Source organism: Scaptodrosophila lebanonensis, unplaced genomic scaffold (assembly GCF_003285725.1).
Source record: "Scaptodrosophila lebanonensis strain 11010-0011.00,11010-0021.00 unplaced genomic scaffold, SlebRS2 tig00000205-arrow-arrow-pilon, whole genome shotgun sequence".
NCBI classification, from domain to species: Eukaryota; Metazoa; Arthropoda; class Insecta; order Diptera; family Drosophilidae; genus Scaptodrosophila; species Scaptodrosophila lebanonensis.
Window position 1 is genome coordinate 244,069 of NW_022060613.1, and position 22,039 is coordinate 266,107.

General features: G+C 37.6%; 1 protein-coding gene across 1 annotated transcript in view; it reads right to left on the reverse strand.

The window, feature by feature from the left end:
- Window positions 1-4,798: 4,798 nt before the first annotated feature.
- LOC115630003 (cadherin-86C) overlaps window positions 4,799-22,039 on the reverse strand; it is a 204,659-nt gene continuing 187,418 nt past the window's right edge. Inside the window, exons 7-8 of the mRNA XM_030526630.1 lie at window positions 5,045-6,365; window positions 4,799-4,990 (exon numbers count right to left, since the gene is read on the reverse strand). Of these exons, the coding sequence (XP_030382490.1) occupies window positions 4,856-4,990; window positions 5,045-6,365 (1,456 nt within the window). The 3' untranslated portion in view covers window positions 4,799-4,855. The remainder of the gene's footprint in view (window positions 4,991-5,044; window positions 6,366-22,039) is intronic.

The window sequence follows — 22,039 nt, forward strand, 5'->3', positions numbered from 1 at the left end:
ACAAACCACCATAGCCTTTTAGCTATTATTTTGTCCAATAATTTAGCAAGACAGGGGTTGAGGGAGATTGGGCGGTATGAAGTGGTTTCGGATTTATTTTTATTGGGCTTAAGGATAGGTATAATGATGCTGTTTTTGTAGACTGGGATATGTGACTATTAATAATATCGTTAAAGAGGTTAAGAATACGAGTTTTAAAAGTGTAAGATGAGTTTTTAATCATCGAGTATGAGATTTAAAATTACGAAAGGATTCAGAAAAGTTGTTGTCTTCTGATTCTTTAGACCAGAATTCAGCAAAAGTATTGGCAATAGTACTAGGTTCGATGGATAATTCGTTAGTTATGGGATTAAGGATACCGTGTATGTGTTTAGATGGAAAGAGACCGCAAAGCCTTTTAATATTGGACCATATTTTCGAGGAGGAAAAGTTAGGATGAATTTCAGAAGAAAAATCTTGGATTGATTGTCTTTTTGCTCGCCTAAGTTCTCTTCTAAAAGTTGCATTTGCTTTTCTAAATTTTATTATGTTTTCGTTATTAATATGCCTTTTTAAAATACGCCAACTATGATTTTTATCGAATCTAAGTTTTGAGAGAACGTTATTCCACCATGGTACAGTTCGGGTTTTTGTAAATGTTGTGTTTTGGGGGATTGTAACATGTGCACTTTGAATAAAAGTTTTTTTAATGAGGGCTGTTTCTTTATTTGGGTTATTGCTGGTAGGAAATTTGAAACTTATATTGTTAATACTTTGTTCAAATGTGGTCCAGTTCGCAGATTTTAGGTTAAATGTAGGTTTAGCAGTAAAAGGAGTGTAAGGTTGACTGGTAAATAATGAAATTTTAATTGGAAAATGGTCGCTCCCATTAAGGTCGTTTAAGATTTCCCATTGGATGTTGTTAGCCAGACAGGCAGAACTAAGTGATAGGTCGATGTGTGTTAGAGTGTTATGAGTGGAGAAATGTGTCGGAGATTTGTCATTTAGTAGAATAAAGTCGGATTGGTCTATGAATTTGCTGAGCACTTTGCCTCTAACGTTGCTTTTAGGTGAACCCCAGCTTGGGTGCCAGCTGTAGAAGTCTCCCAGCACAATAGTTGGGCAAAATTGGGGACTAAGTACGTTTTCCAAACTTCTCTGGGAAAAGGATTTATAAGGTGATATGTATGCCGAAATTAAGTGTAATTTCTTTCTTTAGCAGGTATTGCCCGTCTTAACCAGGCTCAATATAATGTTTCCAACTGTATTTATTTTGTGTGTGCATAACCTACCCATATGTTTTCACCTTATAAGTTACCAGTAGGAAGGCATTTAAGGTATTTAAATGAACATTTTCTGTTCTTGACAAAAAATTGTTCAGTAGTCCGTTACATTATTGTTCTTGCCAAACTATTTCGTTATACGAACATGACTAATATTTTTTAAAGCTCGTTTTCCCCCCTTTGGAGCTAGAATTTTCCAAATGTTGCTTTGGCTATTTCAATCGTTTGCACGAACAGCTGCTTACATGTGTGTGTGTGTGTGTGTGTGTGTATGTATAATTAGTTGTCCCCAACTCTTTGATATTTTGTATTGTTTGTTCTGCCTGCTTTTGTAAAATACATATTTTAAAAATCCTCTTGTACATTTCATGTACAGAGTATATTAGGTTTGCGGGAGCTGAAAAATGTAACAGGCAGAAGGAGGCGTGGCAGACCCCACAAAGTATATATATTCTTGATCAGCATGACGAGACGAGTCGATCTAGCCCTGTCTGTCTGTCTGTCCGTCTGTCCGTCCGTATGAACACCTGGATCTCAGAGACTATAAGAGATAGAGACACCAAATTTTGCACGAAGATGCGTTATGTGTGTATTCTATACGAGTTTGTTTTATTTTTTTGATTTTCCCCCCCACTTCCCCCCTATGGGGGTTTTCCCGATTTTCCATTCGTATAATCGCCTATATCTCGGAGACTATAAGACCTAGGAACACCAAATTTTAGTCCCAGATGCCTTATGTGAATACGCAGAAAATGTATATTTTGGAATTCCCCTCCCTCCCCCCTCTACCCCGCAAATCGTAACTCCCGTAATTCTTGGAATTTCGAACTAAAATTTTGGAAATACCCCCAGTTAGTTATTATGTGTCCGTATGCCAAATTTCATTATGATAGACCGATTTAACAAGAAGTTATAGCCATAAATATATTTGCTGATGCAGCGCTGCTGCAGCGCTGCTCAAGCGCTGCCCGCGGCTGTTGTTGATGTTGCTGTTTGGTTGACTGCGAAAATGCTTACACAGACACGAATAGATGCGCATAGGCATACATACACTCACACAGACGCAATTGCTATGTAAATGTTCAATTATACACCCTTTACGTGAGTTCGAATACCGAGAGAGGTAAAATCGATCAAATTTTTTTTGTTTATTTTCTTAATTTTTTTTAATTTCTATATTTATTCTAAACATATGTACAGAGTATTTCAAAGTCGGGACACCCGACTTTAGCTTTTTTACTTGTTTTCTCTCCGTTTGCACGCCTCTTTATTTTTTCGCCGCCGGTATTATTTATCTAGATTTCAATAATTTTAAAGTATGTACACGTATGTATATAAAAAATTATCATTTGTGTAAGAAAACATAATTTCAAATTGTTAAATTTTACACTCTCGATGTCGTACGGGATCAACTTTATATTAGTTCCACGATCACAAATCTTATTTTTTTGCAAGTTTTTTATACCCTAGTATTAGTTTTGTGCGAGTGTACATGTAACACACAGAAGGAGGCGTGTCAGACCCCACAAAATATATATATTCTTGATCAGCATGACAAGCCGAGTCGATATAGCCATGTCCGTCTGTCCGTCTGTCTGTATGAACGCAAGGATCTCAGAAAGTATAAGAGCTAGAATAACCAAACTTGGTATCTAGATTCTCCTGAGCCCGAGAAAGGACGAGTTTGTTCATTTTTCCCGATGCACCCCCCACTCCCCCCTATTCAAGATTTTCTATAACTCCCGTAATTCTTGGAATTTTTAACTAAAATTTGGTGGACACATCCAGTTAGTGATTATATATATCTCTCTCTCGTATACCAAGTTTCATTATGATAGGTTGATCAGAAAGAAAGTTATAGCCATATAACCAGGCCCAATGCACACATACATACATATGTACAAGTACACAAACACGCATAGACACGATTCTGATGTAAATGTAAATGTATGTATGTATGTAAGGGTAAAAGGCTAAATATATATATATTATTGATCAGGATGAGAAGACGAGTCGATATAGCCATGTCCGTCTGTCTGTCCGTCTGTCCGTCTGTCTGTATGAGCGCAAGGATCTCAGTAAGTACAAGAGCTAGGATAACCAAAATCAAGGTTCCTATAAGCCCTAGGCAGATCGAGTTTGTTTATTTTTTCTGATACACCCCCCCCCCCCCCACTCCCCCGCAATTCGTGTTTTTTCTTATAACTTCCGTAATTCTCGGAACTTTTAAATCAATGTTGGTAGGTACATCCAGTTAGTACTAATGTATCCGTGTGCAAAATTTCCTCATGATAGGTCAATTCTGAAGAAAGTTGTTGAAAGAAGAAGAAGAAAGTCTGTTGTTGTTGCTGCTTTGGTTCAACTTTGTGCTGCATACATACACGCATATAAACACGCATAGGTACGTGATGTAAATGTATGCTGTTAAAACTGAACATAAACATGTATTCTAATTTAATTTAATTAATTAATTTTAATTAATTAATTCATTCCCTTTTCTTTAAATTTAATTTTTTTTAAATTTTTTTTTTTTTAATTTTTCCTTTTTGTGGAGAGTACTAGAGGCTATTTTACTGAGGCTATTTTACTGTCGGGCTTGCTCGACTGTAGCGTTCTATCTTGTTTATATTTAATTTTGTTAATTAATTAAATTAAATTAATTAAATAATTAAATTAAATTAATTAAATAATTAAATTAAATTAATTAAATAATTAAATTAAATTAATTAAATAATTTAATTAAATTAATTAAATAATTAAATTAAATTAATTAAATAATTAAATTAAATTAATTAAATAATTAAATTAAATTTATTTATTTTTTTGTGGGGTGGTACAGGGTATTTAAGAGTTGAGCCTGCTCGACTTTAGCGTTCCTTTCTTGTTAACATTTTATTGCATTGGAAATTTCAAATTTGCATTACCTTGAATTTCATTTTTCCATATTTTTCATGTGTTTTTTGCACTAATAATTTGATAGTACAAAATTAGCCAAAAATTCTTTGGTTATTATAAAAATGGTAGGGTTTTCCCATTTTTGTGATAACTCCCACTCCGCAACTATTAGTGAATTGGATAAATTACATCTGGCTTTTGCTTTTACTTGTATGTTCACATGTTGGATCATAATAAGTCTATTCTAAAGGATTTTGTTTTTGCACCTCTAGCTTAATTAATTATTGCACACATATTGCATACACATACTATATAGGCACATATAAATGTGAATTAATTGAACATACCATGCAAAAACTTCCTGTATTTATAACATAATACAGCAGTTGCGAAAATTCATGCATTTATCTAGGCAGATGAATAGACATGTCTTAATCAATTCGTCTCGTCATGCTTTTAAAAAATATTTATACTTGTAGGATCGCAGATGCTTTGTTATGCGTTTTGTATCCTTTGTCTTATATACTTATCATTCTATAGGTATATTTTACGTTTTACCGCTGTATTAAAAACCTACATGCATACCTGGTAAACCTCTTAAATGTACAAATTATTGATCATGTTCATAGTTCGACGTTTCTGTTTGAGTACAAGTATAGTATAGGGGGTAAAATAACCAACCCTTTGATTCTCTCTACTTACATTCTCTCACAGTTCAATGGACACCAGGAGCAAATGCAGCAAAGCAATGTGACAAGGATGGTAAGCGCCACAACTGTTGCAAGAAGCAGCAGCAGCCAAAACAATATTTTGCTCTCTGCATGATATTGTGTCTGCAAAAGAGTGAGATTTACTTCATACCTTAAAATACTGTGTGAAACGCTTACCTCAATTTGTAAAGTGTCTTGCGGTACAATCGCATACGAGTTATTATATTGTGAGAGACGCTGCTGTATTTGAGAAATGTCAACGACAGATGTTTTCTCGTACATTACAGTAGCAGTGACCAGGCTGCGCTCTCTGATGTCTGGATTATGGTTGGAAATGTCTTTTACTCCAGGCTCATTGGGTCGCATGGGATGAATATTATGGATGATGACTCTGCCACCAGTTATAGCCGAAAGTGTTTCCTCTGTTTTCTCCTTATTTATATTATGACCAGGTATCACAAAAGTTATAGTCCTTTCCAAGCGCTCCTGGGGATAGATATGAATTTTTGTTGTAGAAGATTGTACTGGTACGCCCAAATCATAAGCTCGCGCGGATAATATTATTGTATCGGTGTTCTCCGATGAGGAAGTCGCAGTGCTTTCATGTGTTTGCCTATTACGCTCCTCAATTCTTCGCAAATTAACTTTCTCCCGAAGAGTAAGCTCTCCTGTTACATTATCCAATGCGAACATGCTTTCGTAGTTTCCATTAATCAATTCGTAACGAACTTCATTGTTAGGAGCCGTTGCGTCCTTATCGGCAGCGTGAATGTAGGCAGTAGTTATGAATCCTTTATGGTCAGTAGCTAGTAAAAACTCATAGAGGTCATATTCAAATACAGGACTCTCATCATTTACGTCTATGATTTTTATTATAAGCGGTATCTGTGCGCGATTTCCTTCGCCACTCATATCGCGTGCCTCCACGTATAGGTGATACTCGGGCATGACCTCGCGATCAAAGCCGTGATTATTTGTTGAAACTGTTATTAATCCAGTTTCTGCATTTAAAGTCAGAGAAGTGTTTAGATATCCTAGTATACCTGTGTAGCGAATTTCGCCCCATTTTTCGGAATCCAAGTCATTAGCATGTACCAGAACTACTTTTGTCCCAAGAGTCATGTTCTCGGGAAGATGAGTTATATAGGCCTGTTCATCAAAAACTGGCGAATTGTCATTAACATCATTAATAAAGACGGTAACGTTAACGGTCGCTGAGAGGTTGGTAGTAGGACCCAGCTCTTGAGCGAATATTTTAAATTGGACTGAATGTGTTTTCTCGTAATCCAACATTACGTTGTCTCGCACCCGAATAAGAAACGATGCACTACGCTCAGCAACATTGGGTGCAATCTCGAAAGTTCCATTATTATTTAGTAAAGTCAATGAGAACACACCATTTTTCCCAGTATCATCGTCATAAGCTCGAGGCACATACGGATCAAGGAACGTTAAAGTGGTACCTTGTGGTGCATTTTCGTCTATTCGAGAAATGTAGCTACAGAAAAAATACAAGCAATTAGGATATAATAATGCTGCTCTTATATATAAGGAGACAGATAAAAACCAGCCCCAGTTATTCAACATAGATATAATACCTAGTAAACCAGTTTTTATTTCCAAAAAAATTATAGTATACACCATGTCGTTAGAAAATTATAAATATTGTAACTTTGTATACTTTATATAGTGAAAACAAGTAAAAAAGCTAAAGTCGGGTGTCCCGACTTTGAAATACTCTGTACATATGTTTACAATAATTATAGAAAATAAAAAAAATTAAGAAAATTAAAAAAAATATTGTTGTTCGCTTTTACCTCTTTTGGTATTCGAACTCACGTAAAGGGTGAATAATTGCACATTTACATAGCAATTGCGTCTGTGTGAGTGTATGTATGCCTATGCGCATCTATTCGTGTCTGTGTAAACATGTTAGCAGTCAACCAAACAGCAACATCAACAACAGCCGCGGGCAGCGCTTGAGCAGCGCTGCAGCAGCGCTGCAGCAGCAAATATATTTACGGCTATAACTTCTTGTTAAATTGGTCTATCATGACGAAACTTGGCTTACGGACACATAATTAATAACTGGGGGTATTTACAAAATTTTAGTTCGAAATTCCAAGAATTACGGGAGTTAGAAAAAATCGGAATTTGCATGGGAGAGGGGGGAGGGAGGGAAATTCCAGAATACACATTTTCTGCGTATTTTCATAAGGCATCTGGGACTAAAATTTGGTGTCCGTAGGTCTTATAGTCTCTTAGATATTGGCGGTTATACGAATGGAAAATCGGGAAAGCCCCCATAGGGGGGAAGTGGGGGGCAATCAAAAATATAAAACAAACTCGTATAGAATACACACATAAGGCATCTTTGTGCAAAATTTGGTGTCTCTATCTCTTATAGTCTCTGAGATCCAGGTGTTCATACGGACAGACAGACAAGAGGGCTAGATCGACTCGACTCGTTATGCTGATCAAGAATATATATACTTTGTGGGGTCTGCCACGCCTCCTTCTGCCTGTTACATTATTCAGCTCCCGCAAACCTAATATACTTCTGTACATTTCATGTACAGAGTATAAAAATGGTTGCCATAACTCCTTCGCGTTTTACTTGTATGTTTTGAAGGTAGTGTCTGCTTTTGGTAGCTACCTGGGTAAATAGAGTATATATCTCTATACTTGTATATATACAACAGTTGGTCCTGACTGACTGATTGACAATCAACGCACAGTCCAAACTGTAAGAGCAAAATTTGGTGTCTCTATCTCTTATAGTCTCTGAGATCCAGGTGTTCATACGGACAGACAGACAGGAGGGCTAGATCGACTCGTCTCGTTATGCTGATCAAGAATATATATACTTTGTGGGGTGTGCCACGCCTCCTTCTGCCTGGTACATTATTCAGCTCCCGAAAACCTAATATACTTCTGTACATTTAATGTACAGAGTATAAAAATGGTTGCCATAACTCCTTCGCGTTTTACTTGTATATTTTGAAGGTAGTGTCTGCTTTTGGTAGCTACCTGGGTAAACAGAGTATACATCTCTATACTTGTATATATACAACAGTTGGTCCTGACTGAGTGATTGACAATCAACGCACAGTCCAAACTGTAAGAGCAAGCAAGAGCTAGGAAGCTGAAATTTGGACACAAAATCCCACTCACAGTGAAAGTTAGCACTAAGAAGGGATTTTGAAAAATTCGAGCTCCAAGTGGTGGAAAACGGGCTCCAACGTTTGTATGAAAAATCTACAATTTTCATCCGATTTACTTCAAACATAGTTTGTATATTTTTATAAGATAAAGAATACAAGAAAAACTGTATACTAGGTTTTCCTGGGGCCAGAATTATAGGGGTTTTCCCGTGGAAAAATCGGAACACGAAAATCTATGTGCAATCAACGCACAGCCCAAACGGTAAGAGCTAGGAAGCTGAAATATGGACAAATGTTGTCTTTCATGGTGTAGGTGAGCAATAAAAAGCGAAAAGTCTGCAATTTTCATTTGATTGGCTTCAAACTGGGTTTGTGTAATCTATAAAAGAATAAAAACACTGCATACTTGATTTCTCACAATTTTTCCTCTGGCATGAAAAAATGGGGTTTTCCCGTTGAAAAATTGAAACACAATCAACACCCCACAAAACGGTAAGAGCTAGGAAGCTGAAATTTGAGCTCAAGTATTTTTTGTTTGTAAATTCGAGCTCCAAGTGGGGGAAAACGAACTCCAAAGTTTGTTTGAAAAATCCGCATTTTTCCACCAATCAACATCAAATTTGGTTTTCAAAATCTATTAAAGAATGCAAAAAAACTGTGTTGGAGCTTGAATTATTAGGGTTTTAATATATATTCACTTTTTCAAATGAAAAGTTTGTGTTATAAATTTTGTCCGATCGACTTCAAATTTGGGAAATGTAATCTACGTAACTAAATCTACAACTTTGCATTCAAAGATTTTCAAAATATGCATTTTACAAATGCAGGCAGAACAAACAATACAAAATATCAAACAGTTGGGGACAACTAAGTATACATACACACACACACACACATACAAGCAGCTGTTCGTGTAGTTGCGTGCAAACGATTGAAATAGCCAAAGCAAAATGTGAGACACTAATGTGTGAATGTATGAGTTAACAACGAAAATATTTAAAGTCTGCAAAAATGCAATCGTCTTCAAAACTGCAATTGCAATAAGATCCGGCAGGCAAGTGCAAGAGCCCCAATAGTGCTAACCTCAGCGTCTGGATAACTTCCCGCACGCGCAACCCAAAACCCCACTTCGCTGCAACAGCCGCTGCCGACGCCATCGCCGCTGCCAACGCCGCCGTCGACACACACAGCTCTCATTAGGGTTTCTTTAGCTTAGTTTGATTAGTCTTAAAATTGTAACCAACAAATAAAGTCCAAATTGGACAAATAAAAGTTTAAATTTTTTTTACAAAAATAATAAAAAGAAATTTAACTGGCGCCCGAGCAGGGACCAGTGGAATAAACGAGAAAGCAAAACCGTCTTTAAGTTTTCGGTTCGCGACGGGTTAAGTCCGACAGTTGCCAACCACCCACTGGCTTAGTGAAGTGTTGAATAGACTCCCTCGCGTTAATTCGTGCGGTCAATACTAAACTAACTGACAGGAACTTAATTGTTCCATCAGCGAATGCAGTAGATCTTAATTGATTACTCGCTCATCGGTGGACTACAGTTCTGTAAGATCCGCTCGCAGAACATCCTCAACGTGTACTGGTCGCAGGATCCCCAGTAGAGCAATCAAAAAGGATGAAATCCGGACAGTCGGGAGGAGTAGCCACATCAATCAACTTTATGTAAGATAGTGCTTAAGAATTACACGAAATATAAAAAAACTTTTAAATAAAATTACATACATTGAAATTGAGGAAAATTTTGAAACAACTACATTCGTAGAAACAAATTGAAAATAGTGCTTAAGATTTGAAAAAAGAAAAATAATATAAAGAAATCAAACAAAATTATACACATTGAAATTGAAAAAAAAAAAACACACAAATTGAAAATTAAAACAAAAATTTATTCAAGAATCGTCAAAGGCGAACAAATACCAAACCCATAAAACACTGTAGAACGATAACAGATTAAACTTAACTACTTTAAGAGTAGTATAACTGATTCCAATCTTGCGATTCCCAAGGGACCCTCCAAGATAGAAGGAAAAAACCAGCCACTGGTTTTAACAAAATTAATAGTATCTTTAAGTTTTCATATAAAACATAAAACAATCTCTTCAAGTTACCATAAAATATTTCTCGAACCATATTATCACCCTCTTGAGTTATCTATACTTGCACAAGTTCGTACCCCAATTTAAAAATTAATGGCCAACGAAAATAATTTACTACGACCTTCCATTTTGAACCAGGACAACGTAGGTATCGAACAACAAGCGCGACAAAGACAGGCTCAAAGATTATTGGAACAACAACAGAATAGAAGTATGGCGACTATAGAGCAGGTGACTGCATTAGTCAGTCAATTAATAGCAAAACAGGTTCCGCATATAGTGCAAGCTATAAACAACCCAGAGCAGGAGTTTAATAATGCAATAGATCAGGTTATAGACGAAGACCACCGTGGAAATTTGAGTGGACTTGATAGAATCCCCGATGTAGTCAAGTGTCTAAGCGAATTTTCCGGCAATCCAGCGGAGTTCAGCTCATGGAAAAAGACCGTTGACCGCCTTATGGATGCCTATGCAGGAGAAGCTGGAACACCAAGATATTTTGGAATACTCCATGTAGTCAGAAATAAGATCATAGGCAACGCTGACACAGCACTGGAATCATATAGCATTCCATTAAATTGGAAGGCAATATCAAAGTGTCTAACAATGCACTACGGGGACAAACGTGATCTTGGTACCCTCGAATACCAGATGACTATGTTTTCGCAAGGTAGTAACCAATCGGTTGAAGAATTCCACCAAATGGTATACCAACACCTGTCTCTCCTCTTGAATAAGGTGAATTGCATGGATTTGGGAGAAGAAGCTCACCGACTTCTAAAGAAGATGTACCGCGACAAGGCCCTTGATACGTTCGTATGTGGCTTACGCAGAGATCTTGCTCGTATTCTAGGTGCGCAAGCACCACCAGATCTTCCTTCGGCATTAAACATATGCTTAAAAATGGAAAATCAAAAATATCGATCCATGCATGCAATAACCTTAGGACAAACCAATAGCAGAAATGCGAATGGCAAACCACCACCAGCTTCGCGCAACATGAAATTTATTAACTCAGGTTTTCGACAGCCACCAAAGGTTCCCCCCAGAAATCGTCCGTTCCAATATCAACAAGCCCCACAGCAACAAAACTACACTAACAGCAACGACAATTCGCCGCACCGCGGCAATACGATCCCAATCAATATAGACAGCAACCGTTTACACCACCCAGGCCAACAGCGCCAAAACCGTTGCCAAAACCAGAACCCATGGACGTAGATCGGAGCGTTAGGTCGAGAATGGTTGATTATATGAATCGACCACAGTTCGAATTAAGGAAGAGACCTCCCGGCCCAATGGCCGATACTCAAATAAGATAGATAGCCTGTACTCTCCACAAAAAAGAAAAATTAAAAAAAAAAATTAAATTATTAAAAAAAATGAATTAATTAATTAATTAAAATAATTAATTAAATTAAATTAGAATACATGTTTATGTTCAGTTTAAACAGCATACATTTACATCACGTACCTATGCGTGTTTATATGCGTGTATGTATGCAGCACAAAATTGAACCAAAGCAGCAACAACAACAACAGCTGCGGGCAGCGCTGCCGACAGAGCTGCAGGCAGCGCATGAGCAGCGATTTTACTTATGGCTATAACTTTCTTCAGAATTGACCTATCATGATGAAATTTGGCACACGGACACATTAGTACTAACTGGATGTACCTACCAAAATTGATTTTAAAATTCCGGAATTACGGAAGTTATAAGAAAAAATACGAATTGCGGGGGAGTGGGTGGGGTGTATCAGAAAAAATAAACAAACTCGTTCTGCCTAGGGCTTATAGGAACCTTGATACCAATTTTGGTTATCCTAGCTCTTGTACTTACTGAGATCCTTGCGCTCATACAGACAGACGGTCAGACGGACAGACGGACATGGCTATATCGACTCGTCTTCTCATCCTGATCAAGAATATATATACTTTGTGGGGTCTGCCACGCCTCCTTCTGTGTGTTACATACATTCGCACAAAACTAGTATAGCCTTTCACCCTTTGGGTACAGGCTATAAAAAGACAGAGAAACTTTAATATACAAACAAACGAAAATGGTCAGAACGAAATGCAACCTGCTGATACGTATGCCACTATGGCAGAGTACGGGGAAGCAATTGCGGACCAGACAGATAAAGAAACTCAAAACGAGACCTTGGACGAATACCTTGACAACTACGACAACGAAGAAACCGAATACTATGACAACTCCGGAATGAATTTTTTAGAATAGAGCATTCCTCGCTTCCATATTTCGAATGCAAGCTGAGGAATGGAACAACATTAAAAATATTAATAGATACAGGTTCAAATAGGAATTATATTCAACCTAAATATGTCACCAATCCGATACCCAACCAAAAGCCCTTTAACGCTGTGTCTATAGGAGGCAGTGTAAATGTCACTCATCATAAAATAGCTAACCTTTTTAACCATCCCGACATTAACGTCAAGTTCTTTTTGTTGCCGACTTTAAAGTCATTTGATGCCATTCTGGGCAACGATAGCCTTAAAGAGCTAGAAGCTGAAATAAAAATCAGCAAAAAAATAATGACAATAAAGAACAAAATTAACATACCCATAAAAGAAAAGAAATTTGAGGCAGTAAATACCATAGTACCAAGAACCGAGCATTTGACGAGATTTCAAAGTGACAGATTGAAAAAACTTCTTCAAGTATATCCAAAATTATTCGCAGAGCCAAACCAGAAACTGACCTACACAACTAATGTGAAGGCAGAAATACGAACTTCTTCGGATACACCAGTGTATTCTAAGTTTTATCAATATCCAATGAGCTTGAAAGATGAGGTAAATAAGCAGGTCTCTGAACTTTTAAATGATGGAATAATCAGACCATCAAGGTCTCCGTACAACTCCCCCGTATGGATAGTACCGAAAAAAGCAGATGCGTCAGGGGTAAAAAAATATCGCATGGTTATAGATTACAGGAAATTGAACCTAGTTACCATTGCAGATAAATACCCAATCCCGGAGATAAATGAAGTGCTTGCCCAACTAGGAAACAATAAAGTATTCTCCGTATTAGACCTTAATAGTGGATTCCATCAAATACCATTGAAAACGTCCGACATAGAAAAAACCGCCTTCTCCGTGAATAACGGAAAATACGAGCTTACACGACTCCCATTCGGACTAAAGAACGCGCCAGCATTGGTAAAATATGCTTCATCTACATTGACGACATCATCATATTCAGTAAAGATGATGAATCACATTTTAAAAATCTGGACATTATTTTTCGAACCTTGCAAGAAGCCAACATGAAATGCCATTTGGACAAATGCGAGTTTCTTAAAAACAAAGTCGAATTTCTTGGCTTTGTTGTATCTGACAAGGGCATTGAAACTAACCCAGGTAAAGTTTCGGCTATCGCCCAGTATCCTATTCCGAAGACCCTCAAAGATTTAAGATCTTTTTTGGGGCTTTCAGGATATTACAGGAGATTTATTGAAAATTACGCTAAGCTCGCCAAGCCCCTTACCTCGCTTTTATGAGGGGAAGACGGACGAGTGTCCAAAAAATTGTCCTCAAAAAAATCAATTTCGCTTGACAACCAAGCACTAGAAGCATTCAAGAAGCTCAAAAGCAGTTTAATTTCTAAAGATATAATACTCCGCTACCCAGATTTTGAAAAGGAGTTTCACTTAACAACCGATGCATCCAATTATGCAATAGGCGCAATTTTATCGCAAGATAAAAAACCTATCTCATTTCTCTCAAGAACCCTATCCAAAGCAGAAGAGAATTACGCCGCTAACGAAAAAGAGATGTTAGCCATCATTTGGGCCCTAAAAAGCTTAAAAAATTACCTTTACGGTAAATCTAAAGTTAAAATATTTACGGAGCACCAGCCTTTGACTCATTCTCTGAGTAGCTGGAACGGAAATGCAAGAATTAAAAGGTGGAAGTCTTATTTGGAAGAATACGATTATGAACTATTCTATAAACCAGGAAAAGAAAACGTGGTAGCCGATGCACTATCTCGAATACCACCTACGGGGCAAATTAACTCAATAGCCTCAACGCAACACAGCGATGAAAGCTCAGGCGAGGAACTGATACCAAGCATGGAAGTCCCCATCAATGCCTTCAGGAATCAAATTTTTTTTCACAAAGCAGAGTCTTCGGACTACAAGTTCAGCATACCATTCCCAAGTTTCCATAGACACGACATTTACAGACAGCAGTACAGTTCAAATGATCTTTTATCCGATTTGGAAAAATATCTTAATCCCTCAATAATCAATGGCATCTGTACGACCGAAGATATAATGTGGAAAATTCAACAATTATATCCAAGCCATTTTAGGAACTTCAAAGTACGTTTCACCCAGACCCAAGTAAAGGACCTGACCAAGACAACGGACCAGGAGGAGCAGATCCTCAAGATCCACAACAGAGCCCATAGAAATGCCTTAGAGAACAAAATTCAATTATCTGAAGAATTCTACTTTCCGAAAATGAAACAGAAAATCGCAAATATAGTCAAGTAGTGCAAAATCTGTAAAGAAACGAAATATGATCGGCATCCACCTAACCCAGAGATAAAAGAAACTCCCATACCAGAATACCCCGGACATATAATTCACATTGACATCTACTCAACGGAAAAAAACTCGTACTTACAGCAATAGACAAATTTTCCAAACTAGCGAAGGCTCAAATCATAAAATCGAAAGCAATAGAAGATATTAGAACCCCACTACGCGATATGGTATTCTATTTTGGCGTACCGAAATTTATAGTAATGGACAATGAGAAATCTTTAAACTCCGAATCAATACGATTTATGTTAGTAGACCAACTAGGAATAGAAATCTACCCGACGCCCCCTAACAAGAGTACAGTTAACGGACAGATAGAACAATTTCATTCAACACTCTCTGAAATAATGATATGCTTGAAAAGAGATCAAACCCATCGAAATTTTGAAGAACTTCTAGATAGAGCCGTCTATGAGTATAATTACTCAATTCATTCAGTAACGAAGAAAAGGCCATTAGAAGTTTTCTTTGGCAGAAGAGTCACCACGGACCCGACAAAGTACGAACAGGCAAGACTTGACAACATAGAACAACTAAGACGCAAACAGACCAATGACCTAGTGGACCATAATAGCAGGAAAAAACCCATTCGAACCTATGAAGTAGGAGAAGAAGTATTCGTAAAAATAAATACAAGATTAGGGTCGAAACTGTCCGATCGATACAAAAGGGAAACCGTAAAAGAAGACAGGAACACTACAATACTAACAGAATCAGGACGTACGGTACATAAAAGCCATATTAAATCCTAAGTTCAATTTCAGGATGTTGATATGCTTCGCCAATGCAACTATGACAATAACCAACTATACTGATGCACAGACTGTGACGATTTACAAAGGAATCTGAAAAATTCGTTCCAACGACACTAAAATCTTACACATTATCAACTTGGAACAAATTCGGGACGCTCTCAACATTTTACAAATGCACACAGAAAATGAGCTTAAATATAATAACTTATATCACACCATAAAGCACGAGATAGCCCAAACATTTGTAATTTTCAAGACCATCTCTACATTCCACTCTAGGAAAAGTAGGGCAATAGATATTCTGGGTATTGCTTGGAAATTTGTAGCAGGCAGCCCTGATCATAACGATTTAATTCGGATAGTATAGACAAACTGACTAACAACAACAATAAACAAGTAATAATCAATAGACAACTAGAAGATAGAATAAATAAGCTGCCTAAAATCTCCAACGACCTTACAAACTCAATTAAAAAGGACTCACTTTTGAGTGATGAATTGGCCATTAGTTTTCAAAACCAGGTTCGGCTTATTAAAGAAGAAGTAGTCAATATAAAATACGCCATCCAGTGGGCAAAATTGAATATGATCAATACATTTTTGTTGAGCGAAAACGAAATTAACGTAATAAATCATCAATTCAAAATTGGCCACATGCCGCCTTTAACTACTGAAGAGACGTTAGAGTTCTCAGACATTGTCAAAATACCAAATTTAGAAACAACAACTTTCCAAAATTATATAATAAAGCCAATAATAAAATCCAATAGCATTGTTAATCTTCCTGCAGAGGAAATCTTTGAAAACAAAAATAAAAACATAATGTTCGGCATTAAGAATCAATGTAAGAATTTCTATAACATTAAAATTTGTAACAAAAATAAGTTAGAAGATTTAAGTCAGAATAATTGTTTGCCTAAGTTACTCAGGGGAGAACAAGCGATGTGTGAGTTTACCAACGCCGACCACATACCCTCATTGGAGGAAGTCGACGAGGGAATCATTCTAGTGAACAACTTTAATGGCACCGTAACTTGGCAAGACAACGGGAAGCAGATAAAGGGAATATTTCTTATAAATTTCTGGAATGAGACAATCTCCATCAACGGCAAGGAGTTTAGCAATACAGAGATGACAATTGCTGAACCGGGAATACCACTTATCCAGCTAGCTCCAGTAGAAATAGAACGATTGAGAATTTTATCACTGGAAGCACTAGAAGGGCTTCACCTGGATAATACAGGAAAACTGCAAAAGCTCCAAACCCACTCAAATATCAACCGGATCGCACTCTTGACTGCAATAGCATCCCTAGCCATCCTAACACTTACCCTCCACTGGTTCAGAAAGAAGACAATAAACCTACAGCTCGGGAACATCCATCCAGAGGTCACCCAGGTAGCCCCAATAAACTTACAGCTCGGGAACATCAATCCAGAAGTCACCAAAGTAACGCGAAGTCCCCAGCTACCACATACCAACCGACAAATACGCAGTTCAACAACATACCATTTTTTTGATTACACTTGAGGACAAGTGTGAATGTGAGGGGGAAGAGTTAACAACGAAAATATTTAAAGTCTGCAAAAATGCAATTGTCTTCAAAACTGAAATTGCAATAAGATCCGGCAGGCAAGTGCAAGAGCCCCAATAGTGCTAACCTCAGCGTCTGGATAACTTCCCGCACGCGCAACCCAAAACCCCACTTCGCTGCAACAGCCGCTGCCGACGCCATCGCCGCTGCCAACGCCGCCGTCGACACACACAGCTCTCATTAGGGTTTCTTTAGCTTAGTTTGATTAGTCTTAAAATTGTAACCAACAAATAAAGTCCAAATTGGACAAATAAAAGTTTCAATTTTTTTTACAAAAATAATAAAAAGAAATTTAACTTATGTACACATCTATATATGTATCTACATTGTATGTATGTACATTCGTCTTGCACTGACAGAGTAAGAAATGTTAATTAATTAAAAACTATTTAACATTTTTAAAAGTAATCATACTCTGTACATGAAATCTACAAGAGTATATTAGGTTTGCGGGAGCTGAAAAATGTAACAGGCAGAAAGAGGTGTGGCAGACCCCACAAAGTATATATATTCTTGATGAGCGTGACAAGACGTGTCGATCTAGCCCTGTCTGTCTGTCTGTCCGTCTGTCCGTCCGTATGAACACCTGGATCTCAGAGACTATAAGAGATAGAGACACCAAATTTTGCACAAAGATGCGTTATGTGTGTATTCTATACGAGTTTGTTTTATTTTTTTGATTTTCCCCCCCCCCACTTCCCCCCTATGGGGGTTTTCCCGATTTTCCATTCGTATAATCGCCTATATCTCGGAGACCATAAAACCTAGGAACACTAAATTTTAGTCCAAGGTGCCTTGTGTGAATACGCAGAAAATGTATATTTTGGAATTTCCCTCCCTCCCCCTTCTCCCCCGCAAATGCGATTTTCTCTAACTCACGTAATTCTTGGAATTTCGAGCTAAAAATACCCCCAGTTAGTAATTATGTGTCCGTATGCCAAGTTTCACTATGATAGACCGATTTACCAAGAAGTTATAGCCATAAATATATTTGCTGCTGCAGCGATGCTCAAGCGCTGCCCGCGGCTGTTGTTGATGTTGCTGTTTGGTTGACTGCGAAAATGCTTACACAGACACGAATAGATGCGCATAGGCATACATACACTCACACAGACGCAATTGCTATGTAAATGTGCAATTATACACCCTTTACGTGAGTTCGAATACCGAGAAAGGTAAAATCGATCAAATTTTTTTTTAAAATTTTTTTTTTGTTTTGTATAATTATTGTAAACATATGTACAGAGTATTTCAAAGTCGGGACACCCGACTTTAGCTTTTTTACTTGTTTTTTCTTTGTTTAGTACTTTTGGCATTTGGGTTTACATTAATAACTTTATGCAGCAACAACAAATAACGAAGAACGCAAATATTAAAATATAAAATAAATTAATAGGACATCACTCACACACACAACAAGCAACAGTTCGTGTCTATGTGTGCGGTTCTCTACGTACGGTTTAAAAAGTAAAGAGAAACATATATTCATATGTACATACATATGTATGCATGTATGTATGCCTGTGTATGTATATGTCATGTATGTACATTCGGTAGTATGTATTATTATTGTACACGGCCACGAAATGAACCTTTGGAAACACGCACGCGCACGCACGACGACACGGCCCAACACGGCCCAACACGAACATATCATTAAATGCAAAAACGAAAAATATGTCCATATTAAGCACTTTGAATTTGTATTACAGAATATCTACTCATCTATATTTGAGCTAAGAAGCCGAGCTAGTCGCTTATTTAAAATTTCTCTAGAAGCGAAGAAAACTCTCCTCACTTGTTTGAAAAGCAGTAAGGGATATTGACTATGTATATGTGTCTTGATATTTGCCTTAGCAATTCCAAATTGTTGTTTTGTATTTTCCAGTTCTTGAACACACAAATTCCTGGATCAACAGCAGTACATATATAGTTATATATTTCAAAATCTATTTTTGACCCACCCAGAAAATTTTTTTTCATTATTAGTGTCCAATAATTAACAAAAGTCGTGTTGACTATTTTTTTTATTACTTTAGTAGTTAATTATTGTTCGTGTTATATTCGTGTTTGCTCGTGCGTGTTTTGCCGTGCCTTTTTAGCTCAACACGAACACGCACGGCCACGCACGAAATCGGAAGTGCCACAAACGAAAACACGGCCCGTGCCCAACTCTAGTATGTATACGTTGGAAAATCGAACACTATGATTTGATGGTAATAAATAATGTTCTATGGTTTTAAAATCAAATTTTTAAAACGAAAAACAACAACTGTAAGTCATTGGCTCGCTCTTCTTTCATTTTGATCATTTAATGTTAATTGCAAAGGCAAAATGCCAAAAGTTTACAGTTACCGTCGCTAGGCAACGACTGTGACATTAAGCGATAGGTAAAAAGAAACCAAATAACGGATCTACGCATTTTATGGTCGCAATGCGAGCAGAAGCTGGATTCGAACGTAAAATGAATTTTGACGCAAGCGGTCGCACTCTTGCCTGCAGATTCAGGGCAGTGGCTGCAGCTACTGTAACAGCAGCACGCACACCAGGTGCAACTGCAGCAACAGCTGTGGTACAGCTTATTAGTACCCCAAGAACAGCCACTGCAGCCCCAAGAACAGCCCCTGCAGCTCCAACAACAGCCACTGCAGCTCCAACCACAACAACTCCAGACACCTATACAGCACCTGCAGCCCCAACAACAACAGCAGCCCCAACGACAAAAGCAGCTCCAACAACAGCAGCAGCTCTAACAACAACAGCAGCCCCAACAACAAGAACAACAACTGAAACAATATACAAGTAAAAGTAACAAGAGAGAACGCTACAGTCGAGCAAGCCCGACAGTGTAATACCCTGTACCCAGGTAAACTTCCGACACTGAGGTATTTGCGCTACTAGCAGAAGCAAAAAGAGGAAAAAGAAGAGCGAACTTGTTGCTGCATTTTGGTGAGGGGGGGGGGGGGGGGGGGGGGTGGGGTTGAACTGTAGAGAATTTGTTTCGCTAATAACTTTTCTGAGCATTAACCGATTTAGATGCAATTTGAAACAAAAGTATGTATAAATTATGTGTGCAAAGTTTGCTTAATGTAGCTTTTGAAATGTGAACGGTATTAACATTTCAGGCTCGGTCAATTCGTTTAAGATGACTGTTCTAGGGTATTACTCGGGTATTGCTCTGGTTATAGCCGAGTATGTCTCGAGTATTGCGTGGGTTTTACCCGAGTATGACCGTATATAGTATAAAATATATGTATGTTATGTATGTATGTACATACATATGTATATATTTGTGTGTGCATGTGTTGCTAGCGATTACGTGTATACATATGTATGTATGTACATATGTGCGTATTTTAAATAAATAGGCACAGAATTAAAACAAAACATATTTATTGATTTTTTATACTCTGTACATGAAATGTACAAGAGTATATTAGGTTTGTATATATATATTCTTGATCAACATGACAAGACGAGTCGATCTAGCCCTGTCCGTCTGTCAGTCTGTCCGTCTGTCAGTCTGTCCGTCTGTCCGTCCATATGAACACCTGGATCTCAGAGACTATAAGAGCTAGATACACCAAATTTTGCACAAAGCTGCCTTATGTGTGTACGCTACACGTTTTTTGTTTTTTTGATTTTTCCCCCCACTTCCCTCCTATGGGGGTCAGGTCATTCCACGGTTGCCATGACTCGGGACTCGGGTTGCCATTACCCGTTGTAAAGATCTCAAAACCAATTATGGTCACACAGTGTCATGAATAAGCTGGTCGTCGACAAAACACGAAACACAGAAACTCGCGGAAGCTCGCGGAAACTTACTCAAATTTTATCTGTATTTTATTTTAAAACCGTCATTTAATTGCATATTCTCAATAATTACTTATCCAAAATATCATTATCATTAAAACTCAAAGAAAACCATAGCCAAGCGTCTTTTCATTAAATTTTGGAGCGCAGCGTTAATACTGATCCTTACACCCGTACTGAGGTGAACATTTCGGCCATGCGTACAATATTGTACATACGACGTACGATCATTGATATAGCTACCCTGCCAGGCGGCTTTTCATTAAATTTTGGAGCGCAGCGTTAATACTGGTCCTTACACCCGTACTGACGTGAACATTTCGGCCATGCGTACAATATTGTACATACGACGTACGATCATTGATATAGCTACCCTGCTCAATCTTTCGTGGATTACCTGGAAAAGGTTCAATGTCTTTTGGGGACATTCGTGTACGTGTTTTAAACGGGACTCATACTATTTTTTGTGCGACCTCCTTGAAATAACCTGCTGATGACATCCCGGCAAATAAACTGCCAACTCATGCTTTTCAAACGTTGACCTGCAGGTAGCTGCCAATAAAACCGCGTGATGATCTAAAAAGCTAAAAAAAAGGCCAGATCACAAAAGACGTATACAAGTATTGCACACAAAAATAAGTCGACTAGCTGTCCAAAAAATTTATTTAATTTAGTTGCATTTTGCATTAACTTCTGTGCGGTTGTGAATGTAGTGCGATTTTAAAATTTAAATCGGGAATACTTAATTTTGTGAGTGCTTGAGTGTATTAATTATAAAGTGCATACCGGCATCAGCTTAATCGGCTGGTAGGAGTGGGTTATTTTGGGGGTACCGCAACACTGCGCGCTCACAAAGGTAAATTATTTTATTTACTAAAATTGGCGTGGTGTTTTAAGGGGGGAGGGAAATGAAGTTCCCAGCGATCAGTGGTTGGGAGGAAAAGAAAGAAAATTGAGGCAGAAAGTATTAAAAGAAGGAGCTTGTTAAGCTAGGAACCATAGTGGCTAAATGAGCTCGCAATAAATTAAAAAAAAAATTTGTTTTTAAATTAAATTATTAAAAAAAATGAATGAATTAATTAATTAAAATTAATTAATTAAATTAAATTAGAATACATGTTTATGTTCAGTTTTAACAGCATACATTTACATCACGTACCTATGCG